The 11,276-nt window shown below is 36.6% G+C and overlaps 1 protein-coding gene across 4 annotated transcripts; it reads right to left on the bottom strand.

The window, feature by feature from the left end:
- Positions 1-201: 201 nt before the first annotated feature.
- Positions 202-10,985, bottom strand: LOC137963317 (uncharacterized). Of its 4 annotated transcripts, none has more exons than XM_068810470.1 (11): positions 10,663-10,979; positions 10,508-10,579; positions 9,687-9,766; positions 9,452-9,551; positions 9,227-9,280; positions 8,942-9,019; positions 8,225-8,322; positions 8,088-8,157; positions 7,749-7,870; positions 1,356-1,512; positions 202-627 (listed from the first exon to the last, which is right to left on the bottom strand). In XM_068810470.1, exons 1-10 carry the CDS (start codon positions 10,837-10,839, stop codon positions 1,356-1,358), a joined length of 1,008 nt encoding a protein of 335 aa, XP_068666571.1. In that variant the 5' UTR covers positions 10,840-10,979; the 3' UTR covers positions 202-627. The 4 variants fall into 4 exon arrangements, with proteins under 4 accessions (XP_068666571.1, XP_068666558.1, XP_068666561.1 ...); XM_068810457.1 differs by having other exon boundaries at positions 203-627; positions 1,360-1,512; positions 10,663-10,978; XM_068810460.1 differs by having other exon boundaries at positions 205-627; positions 1,360-1,512; positions 8,088-8,145; positions 10,663-10,973.
- Positions 10,986-11,276: the final 291 nt, after the last annotated feature.

Here is an 11,276-nt window from a genome sequence, read left to right as displayed (position 1 = left end):
TAAAACAGTGCAGCCAAAAGCACATTTGGTAAATTAGTTCACCTAGTAAGCAGTAAAACACTGGAAGAAAGGAGTAGGATTCAAGCGCTTTGGAAGAGATGATCTTCATTGTCCAAGTTTCCCATCCTCTACAACCAGCTCAAACACCACAAAAATGTTTGTGAGATAAAAAAAATTCTGCTTTGCACTATTTTCCTATCATTTTCAACTAGCACAAATAAACCCTTATGATCTTATCGATTCCACCTTCGTTTCATGTTTTCCAGCACAAATTGGACCACACTGGTTTGGTTTCACATAATCCACAAGGTTCTAGACAATCTTAGTAGGATGATATGCTCAAATGATATAGAAGACATGGAAACTATTTCATAAAAATGTAAAGTTGCAGTTTGTGACTAATCCAAAAACTAGTATCATATTAAGCATTCACCCAACTTAAAACTAGTACTCCAGTAACTAAAAATGTCTGCACTACCATGAAACTGCACCAATTCCTGTGCATAATAAGCAAATGCTTGAAATTGGCATGCTGATGCCTGACTGGGAAATAGTATTTCAGAAGAGTAAGGATGTGATGCTTGTCCAAAAATGCTTCAGGAGAAACGACTTGCAGCATCAACATCCCTGGCCATTACAGAACTCTCAGGTTAGTCGAACTCTGAGACAAACATATGGAAATTGTTAGTAACGAGAAGAACACTAAGATGCAGATCAACTTATTCTACCAAAAAGAAAAAAAATGCAGAACACTATGTAACTGGTTTTATATACTCAATTGTAGCATCTATTTGTCCCATGTGAATCAGAACCTGTGTTCCTGTCATCCTGTAGAATGCATGAGGGAGAGATTTCCCACCACTCGTCACCATCATGAAGCTTTGTAGTCCACCCAGTGAGATCTAGATATACTCATGTGCATAGAACAAATTTTACTTGCAGGTATAAGTGAATTCTAGCTTGGATATTTCTAGTCATACTTCGTATCCTCAGCTTCATTGAACACTCCACCCAATCAATCCCACACATGCAAGTAAAACTTTTCAAGTTGCCTGTATGACTACTGTCTGCAAATCTCAAACCTATAATTGTCTGAAGTATATCTTTGTTCCACTGGAACAAAGTCTAAACACCTACATCCAGGCACACCTTGTAGCGAGATGGTACTCTTACAATCTCATTGAGCTAAACGTTTGTCACATGAATGATGAGAACGTTAATCAATAGTCAGAAAATTGGGCTTGTTGTTGATTAGATCGCAGATAACTCATTGCAACAGAAGTTATGTATGAACAGGGAGAAAAGAAAAATGATTTAGAAAACATCATTTCATTTAGTGTATATACATGAGCTACCTACAAGATGTCCCATGAAGCTTTAAAAAGTTCAATTGCTGTTTTTCCCATTATCCATTCCAAGTCGGATGGTGACAATCGCACTAGACTGGCAACATGAGTCACAGCATCTTTGGCTCCTTTATAGCCACACTCCGGAACCACGTAAGGAAAATCACTGAAACCACACATCCAGGAAAGTCAAACTCTTAACCTTCGCTACTGTAACCAATCTTTGAGGAGGTATTACCAACAGCAATAAAGAGAAATAAATTTTACAGAAAAACTCAATCAAGTAAAAAAGCATTGTGTTTTACAGAGGAACTCGAGGAATAGAAGCAATAAATGATATGAATCTCCAGAACAGTGAAATCTTTGCAAGTTTTAAGCGCACAAAAAATAGATGGGCCTATTGCTCAGGAAATACACTAAATTAAACAACTGAGAATAGATTTTTCTACCAAAATTATGCCATTGTTAATTGAAGATTAAAAAAGGTAAATACAATTTGAATTAAAAGTTCCTAAACCTCTCATTAGTTAGTCCAAAAATTACTGGACTTTCTTTTATTTAGATCAAACATTAATCCATACTACATTAAAAAGTTTTACTCTAAACCCTTCCAGGAGTTATATATTGGATATGTGCCCAATATTGGTGTTAGAGAAAGACAATGATTAAAGGATAAAGAATTGAAAAATTGACTGAGAAGAAGGATGAAGAGAAGAAAGACAAGAGAATGGAGCGGAAGCTGCATTGTATAGCAGTCACCATAATGGGTCAAAAGCTCGACCACTAGTTCTTTTGTTAGATTCACTTAAGTGAAATCTTACACAAGGACCAAAATACGCCTCATGACTTAATGCTACAGAAGCTAATATATGAGGGAAATGAAAATAGAAAAATTGCATCCTTACCTCTTTCAAAACACATCAAATAACAGTAAACTCTCACCTTAGGCTAATGACTCAAATACCCACCCTTGAATTGTCACTCTCCCCCTCAAGTTGGGGCATATGTATCTAGTAACCCCAGCTTGTTACAAAAACTGTTAAACTCACGTTTACAAAGAGTCTCGTGAATATATCACCAATCTGCCCCATTATCTTGAAATAAGGGGCAACAACCTCCCCTTTTTTATCATTGCATCACAAATAAAATGAAGATCAATCTTTATATGCTTGGTCCTCTTGTGGAAAATAGGATTGCTTGCAACAACGATAGCCACTTGGTTATCACACTCTAATCTGCATAACCTGCATCAGAATACCCCTCGATATTCAAATGATATGGGGTTTTATAGAATAACCCTTTACTATGAGCTCCTTTCAGGTAGCGCAAAATTCTTTGAGCTACTTCAAGATGAACTTTGCTTAGATTTTCCATGAATTGACTCACTACACTTACTGTGGCCTGGTCACTATTACATAAATCAATTGTCCAATAAGTGTCATATGCATTGTTTTGTCTCTTAAGAGCAGGCTCTTTTCATCAAACAAGTTATGATCAACTTGTGTAGGTGTCTCAGCTAGTTTAGCTCCTAATAGATTATACTCACAACATGTCTGTGACATATTTCCGTTGGGATAACATAATGTTTACAGATAAAGAGATATTTGCCCTGGTCATTGTTGCATAGATTAATTGCCCAACTAGTCTCATATACCTTGTCTTATCTGTTAAGAAGAGGATCTTTTCATCAAACAAGTTACAATCAACTTCCTAGGTGTCTCTGTAGGTTTTGCCCCTAACAGATCGTACTCACTAACATGTTAGTAACATATTTTGATAGGGATAACATAACACCTTCTTTGCTCTTGGAAACCTCAATGCCCAAGAAATATTTCAGTGCTCCAAGATCTTTGGTCTAAAAATGAGTTTTAAGATACTCCTTTACTTTTTCAATTACCTTGGTGTCACTTCCAGATAATACAATGTCATTTACATATAGTATGAGCACCACAAGTCCAAAAGATTAATGTAAAACAAATAGGGAAGACTTCTAGTACATCTAAAGGTTGTAACAACTCTACTAAATTTATCAAACTAGGCCCTCAGACTTTGTTTCAAACTATATATGGCACTTGTGCAATTTACATACCTTCCCCATCTCCCTCAAAGCAACATATCCAAGAGGTTGTTTCATATAAACCTCCTCCTGCAAATGACCATATAGGAATACATTTTTAACATCTGATATAAAGGCCACCCCTTGTTCACTGTCATTGAAATTAGAATGTGAACAGTACTCATCCTAGCCACTAGACAAAAAGTGCCAAATATATCTACTATTTATGTTTGATTATAACCTTTGGCAACCAATCACGTCTTATAACATTTCAGTTTCACCAACATTATATTTAGTCGTATATACTCAAAGGCAACCCATAATAGCCTTATCTGGAGGAGGATGAACCAAAGTCCATGTCTTTCCAGCCACAAGACCATTTATTTCATCATCCATAGCCTTTTTCCACTTAGGTAAACACAAAGCATCTTGCAATTTAGTAGGAATAGAAACACTAGAAAAGGGCATAAGAAATGACTTCAATTTAGGTGACTATGCATGAAAGGAACCATATTTAGAAATAGGATGCCTTGTATCATTTTTTTGGATATGGGAAGACGCAAGTTATCAAAGAGAGGAGTCACAGAGTCAGAAGATGATAGCCTAGGTAAAACAGTAATGAGAAGTTCTACTATCTTATATTCTTCATTGTTGTCTGGCTGTTTTACATTCACCTTCCAGCATTGACAAACTTGCAATGGTTTAGTTGAAGATGGAGTGGGAAATATAGTGGGATTATCCATCACAAGAAGTGGTCAAGGAGACTCATAAGACTCAGAAAAGAGTATGGGTTACCTTCAAAAAACGTTATATATGCAAAACTATAAGTCTTCCTATGCTTGCAACCAAAACGTCTATACCCACTCTAAGTATGTGGATAGCCAAGAAAGACGCATTAGATAGCATGAGGGGACAACTTGTTAGGATTCAGATCAACTGCATGGCCAAAACACATGAAACCTAAAGACACGAGGTGTCACATGAAACAATATAGAATCGGGTTAAGTATCTGCATTGGAATTCTTCCCCCAAAAACTGAAGAGGACATTCTATTAATCAAATGACAAAAAGCCAAGACAGGATCACCCCAAAAAGATTTGGGAACATTCATATGGAAGAATAAAGTATGGGCCACCTCTAAAAGATGTTGATTTTTGCGTTCTACAACTCATCTATTGGAAAGTTTATCCATGAAGACTGAAGAATAATCCCTTGACTTGTACAAAAAGAGGAGAATTAATGATTCATAAACTCGAGGCCATTATTCTGAACATAAAACATATATATGGATGCACCAAACTGATTTTTTATTTAATTGAAAAATTTGACTATATTAAAAACTTCTTATTTCTGCTGAAGGATATACACCCGAGTTACCCGAATATAATCATCAATAAAAACTAAAGAATACTGAAACCCAAACAAATTGGAAAGCTAACAGGGGCTCCACACATCAGAATAAACTAATTCAAATGAACTTTGACTCTGACCACTACTCAAAGGAAATGAAATTCTTTGGTGTTTGCCAGTTTAACATAATCAACAATCAAAACATGTCCCAAAGCAAAGAAGAATGAAACTAACAGAGCTTTAGTGGAACTGGATGGCCTAACTATAAATGTCACAAGCAGGTGTTCAAAAAGTGATGTTGAGGAACATCACTAGGTAGTAAAGCCCCTCGATTTGATGCCCGGAACTAATCATCCTCGTTGTTTGCAAATCGTGAAATACACAACAAGAAGGAAAAAATATAACAGAGCAATTTAAGGATTTGGTGAGTTGACTAACTAACAACAAGTTAACAAGAAACTTAGGGACATATAAAACAAAAGACAAAGAAGGTTGAAGAGTAGGATGAATTACATCTTCGCCGGTGATATATGAAGATGATCCATATGCTAACTTTACAGATTTATACAAGGAAGATGATGACAATTTTAGAAAACATAGAGGACATATTTGCCATATGGATGGATGTTCCAAAGTCAATGAACTATGGAGATGTAGATGTCACATTAAGTGCAAACATACCTGATGTTACTAAAGTGGCATTGGCTAAGGAAGAGTAAATGTTGAAGCAGTGGTAGGTTCTCCTAAGCGTTGAAGCAACTTCAGAATTTCATCATGTGAGTCAATAGTGGACCATTGCTTACTTATACACACACTAACACCTTCAAAAACATTGGAGTCTGCTCACACCAGCTAGCCAAACTTATCCCAACACTTGTCAAATTGAGATTGGACCTACCACAATAATCCATTTCCTTTCTCCACGTCGATGCCCACAGCCACCACCATCGCAACCACACCCTCTACCTGCCCCTCACCCTCAAAATGACTCAGATCGAGAAGGGGTAGAAGTTAAGGTAAGGGCAGTAACTTCAGAATTCTTACTTTCCTAGCTTCATTTGGACATAACAGCACTCTCAGCCCTAATCACTCAGTTATAAGTATTCACACCTGTAGGGACATTGTCATCAACCAACATTTGTGCACACAAGGCATCATACTCTGGTCCTAAAGCATCTAAAAACCGAGCAACTCGAATCTAGCATTCCTTCTAAGTTGTGTAAGATCAGTTGTAAAGGAATGAAAAACTGTAATTTCTTGCAATATTCCAGGCATTCCTATGATATACTCAATAACAGTTTTGCCCCTCCTACTCATACCGAAGAACTTCACATATAATTCATAGGGGCAGGATAGATTACTCTCTTGTGAAAAGATCGATTCAAGAATTTCTACATCTCATTAGCAGTATCACAACTCATCCCCAGATCACTTATGTGGGACTCCAAACAATTCCACATCCAAGTCTGAATTTGTTGGTCTTCTGCTTCTCAATCCTCAGTACTGGGATTAGGATGATCATGAAACAAATATTTCACTTTCCTCTTGGCAATCAAAAATTTCCATTTAACTCTAGACCAAATCTGAGGTGATCTGAATATAATCCCCAATCTCTACAGAATCTAAGGTCTTAGCAAGTGTAATTACTTCTCCTGTATCAGCCATAATAACTTTCACAAATTCCAGAAGTTACAGCAATAACAAAAGAAAAAAAGAGTCCAAACAATCAGCTGTCGATTAACCCACACCCAACAAATCTAATATACGCAGACAGTAGTGGGAGGGTTATCAGAAACACAATCACAGTGCTCAATAACATCTAGGAAACCTTCAATTGCTTCTATTAACCAACTTATAAGCCACTGCAATACTTATACCTATCTAAGCAAGCACGCCTGTGTACTAATAAAGGTGATGCAAGAACATTGTAGAACACACTTCAAAACTTCATTCAACCCTTAAAGGGTCACAAACACATATACTAACTGCTCCATAGAGCAGCACAAGCCATTAAGCTGTAGGTTACAACACAAGTAAAAAAGTTCTAACCATAAAGGTCACTCAGCATAAGGAAGGAAGAAATACCCATAAAGAGAGATCACAAACTTCCAGGAGAAGAAGAAACAGCAATCTGAGAGGCTTCTCTATGACTAACTCTGCTCTGATACCTTGAAAAGTCAAAGATATATTGAGAAGAAGAAAAAGGAAGAAGAGAAGAAAGAGAAAAGAGTGGAGATGAAGCTGCATTGTGCAGCAACCAACATAAGGGTCAAAAGCTCAAACCCTAATTCTTTTATTAGATTCACTTGAGTGAAATCTTACACGTGGACCAAAATACCCTTCATGATTTATTGTCTACAGCAGCTAATACAAGGGAAATATAAACAGAAATTATATCTTTACCCCCTTCTAAACACATCATATAACAGCACACTCTCACAAGTCTAATGACTCAAATTCCCACTGCTTTAATGACTAAAATACCCTTGAATTGTAACAAGAATAATAGATGCAAGTTTCATGCACATTCAAGAGGACTTCTATATTCTAGTATCTCTAGTATTTGTTTATAAATATGAAGTATTCTTCAAGCATTTAGTGTTCTCAAGAGGCCACCACACAAACCCCTGTTATAGTAGCAAGTTAACTAGGATCTTTGAAATTATTTGTGTTTTTTGGAAACTGTAAGGGATTTTCATTGAAGGGAGAGTAGATACAACAGAAATATCCCCAGGGGGGGGGACAAGATAACAGAAAATTGATGTTTTCTCGTCTTCAACCAAAATGATAGAACATCACCACTAGACTTGGCATCCTAGCTAGAGCACTCAGGTCACTTTGTAAAGAAGGCGCTTCTACCAAACTTTTCTGAAAAGGGCTTCTATCAAACTTAGGAAAGACTTCCTTCATTTTTCAAAACAAAGCACAATTTTTTTTTTTGAAAAACTAAGCACAATTCTTGACAGGTTTTTCTCAAACAGCAGTTTGAGATTTACCTTCCCCACAAGATTCGGTTAGCACCATAGCTAGAAATCAACTGGGAGAGAAGGTGAGATAAGTCCTCATAAGGGAAAGCTTTCCTTGACAATCTGAACAAGGCACTGAATTTTACATAAACCTGCAAGAGAAACAAATGACGCGAGAAAGTAGAATAAGAAAAATACAATCAACTAAAACTGAATGTATATTTTAAACAGAGAAACTCTAAGCAACTCTGTGCATTAATGGACCAGGATTCCAGACCACTTGGGAATAATCATATTAAAGGGTGACTAGTTCAAGAAACTTGAAGCTAATATTAGAACTGCAGAAAAACCTTCCGAGTGACTTAGCACCTGTGGGAATCTGGAGAGCTTCAAAAGTGCAGAAAAGTTCTCATTGTCTTCATTATTTCTGTTAGATAACCTGAATTAATAACTAATCATTTCCAACTTCCCAAAAAGACAAATGAATCTAATGAGAAAGAGCTCACAGTGATGGTCTGGCGAATCCCAAATGGTCAAGTAATACAATTGTTGAAGGAAATTCGGAGCACAGCTCTTCAATTTCTGAAATATGGAAATTGAGACCCTGCAAAGTGTTCTCCTGGTGTTATTGTTGTGACAGCAAGTACATGTGCAAATACTGATACTGTCCACCAGACACATCTGTCGATTCAATGAAAGCTTTGCAGCCGAAATCTAGTTTACAGACAAGACTTTGAAGCTCCTCAATTGAAGGCTCAATTCATATACTCAAAGCCTTAATAGATGGTATGTAGAGAGGGCCATCTAATAGTCATATGACTTTCATATCTTTTCCTGGAAAATAAAAGTTATCAGAAAGATACATAAACAGAATCATCGGTGTCACGCTCCTTTCATTTCAAAATATTTCATTGGGCGGCACAAGTTTCTTTTTTAATTGGTATAGCTGTTTACAAACCTTAGGGTAATAACTCTCTCTCATTTAACTGAAGATATGCTAAGTACTATCATTTCCCTCAAATTAGCATTTCATGGGAACTCATTGTGTATTTTATCAAACTAGTAACTTTTACTTGTGCAGACTTTTCAAGTTTGAGATGAGTTGAGAAGAATTTAACATACAAATCCTCTGGCTTTAGCTCTAGAAACATCATAAAAATGTCAAATTAAAAGGTAGACAGCTAAAAAAAGAATGTGACTCAAATTATAGAGAAAAATGATACCTTTATACACAAGAAGCATACTGGAACCCCAAGATTTCCAGCTTTTGAGAAAAGGGCTTTGCCAATGTCATTTGTCATCTAAAAAACATGACAAGGACTGAAGTCAGCATCCACATTTTTTATGTGAAAAAAAAAGGTTGCATAAAGTGTACTGACTTAAATTGAAGGACTTAATAACCATCATCAACAGAAAACCAGGGACTCATTGATATAGTTATCTTGAAACAATCAACATAAGAATTAAACTAGCACTTTACAAATTTGGCAATGTAAAATAATGGGTACCTTTTGCCCAGAAGGCCATAAATTGTGGTTGAATCTAACTGCACGATATCCATCCTAATGAAAAGAATGGGCCCAACGTTAAAAATCCCTCAACACTAAAAGTATTTGGCTGAGTGTGTACAACTGAGATAAACCAACTAAAAACTGCTTGAGTGCTCAGGAAAAACAAGTACAAAACAAAAAGTAAATATGGATTTTGTAAGTACTATCTATTCTTGGATTAACCTGCAAAACAAGCTCTTCAAATTGTTTAATGCCTGTTCCATCCTCTGCAGGATTAGCAAGACAACAGCCAATAAATTTGGAAGGGTACCTCTTCAGAACACTGAGAAACATAAGTTAGACACTGTGAGGTGATTATGTAAAATTGAAATTCAGGGAAGAGCAGCATGTAACATGTTAAAAAAACATAATTTTGGCCAGTCATCACATTACAAAGGCAAATAAGCATGCAATGAACCTTGTTACTAGAGAATGGTCAAACATATGATTTATTGGTTGCACAATTATTGCTCCATCAACTCCTGCATCTCCCATGCACTGCATTAACAAAGAAAGGGAAAGATGGGTGCCAGAGTTCAAATATAAAACAAGAACTAAACGAACAAAAAGAAAAATCATCTGCCAAGCTACTTGACATTAACATGGCACTTTTATTATATTATTTTTCTTTCATATATTTTTTTTGTTGCCGATCCTAATACTTTGGTGTGTCTATGAACCAGGATCCACTAACTGAATGACCACTGTGGAATGTCTGTAGTCCATTTCCTTGCAGATGGCGAAGCTGAGCCTTCCAGTCATTACATTCATCGAATTAGTTTTATCTTAACAATGGGAAACTTGTCTCTTATGGTGCCAAGCACAGCCTGTTGCTGACAGTCAAGCTTTCGCAACTACATTAATTTTGGACCATGAGTGTTGCACGATGGGAAATCCCAAATTTTATAGCGTATTCTGTGGCTGCTTTGTGCAATTCCATGAATCTTTTTCTCAGAACAATTGGCAAAGTAAACTATATTAGTCCAGGCTTTCTCACCCAAGCTCGAGTCTACTGCAAATGTTTTCAAACACATTCTTTTGCATTACCACATCGTAATTCTTCACATGCCCAGTTTCACACAAGAATTACTTTCCTATTTCGTAGTACCACAGTACTGCAATAGACGTCAAAGCCATTTCCACCATTCTTAGCCAAGTTCCAGTTTACAGTTTACAGTTTCCGGCCCACCCAAAACAAATTCACCAAAGAAAAAATTCAGGATGGTTGTAATTCCATACCTCCAGAAGGAACTCCACTTTTCCAGGAAGAGTGGGCTCGTGGCCAGGGAAATAAGGATAATCTTTTGCAGCCTAGATATGTTAACAATAGTAAAATTAACTCACTACAGAACGAACTGGTATTAACAAAAAGGTGTCTCTGCAACCTCTTTTACCTCTTCCGGAGAAGCCCAAACATGTAAATGGGAGTCGATAACCTTTACAGAATCCGCAGACATTCTCGTCCGAGAGCTTCGAAGTCGAGACCTTTTCAGAAGACAAGCGTCCGTAGGACGACGAAGAGGGGAATTGGGAGCCTTCAAGAATGGTATTGCTAACACTCTCAGTGACATTGACGAATATAATTTATTTCGGAAAATATTTGATAATTAATGATGTCCCAAAAGCTCGATTCTCGATTCTCGCCGCGAACAGTTTCACAAGCTGCTGTTAACTGTTTACTACGACCGACATGTCAACGAGAAAACAAGGCAACACTAGGCCCATGGCCTACATTTTCACTGCAAAAAGAAGAGGGAATTCCACTGTAACAGGCTAACAGCCTCTGTGTCCTTAGGTTTGTCTATGTATAAAAAAAAAATCCTCAAAAATTAATAATTAATTATTTGAATTTTTTATATTTTATCAAGCAATTTACGATTATTCAGAAGAATCGTATCTTACATTTTATCCCATAAATTACATTTTTTTTAATAAAAAATACCCAGCTTCTGGGCATTTTTATCCGAAAATCAAAAATTGTTATTTCAAAAAAAAATATTGGAATTTA

The sequence above is a fragment of the Aristolochia californica genome, unplaced genomic scaffold (genome assembly GCF_029961685.1).
Source record: "Aristolochia californica isolate CCGP_79_NKW_82.1479 unplaced genomic scaffold, dmAriCali1.0.hap1 SCAF_1, whole genome shotgun sequence".
NCBI lineage: Eukaryota > Viridiplantae > Streptophyta > Magnoliopsida > Piperales > Aristolochiaceae > Aristolochia > Aristolochia californica.
Note: the sequence above shows the minus strand (reverse complement) of the source record. Positions and strands in the feature narration are given on the sequence as shown.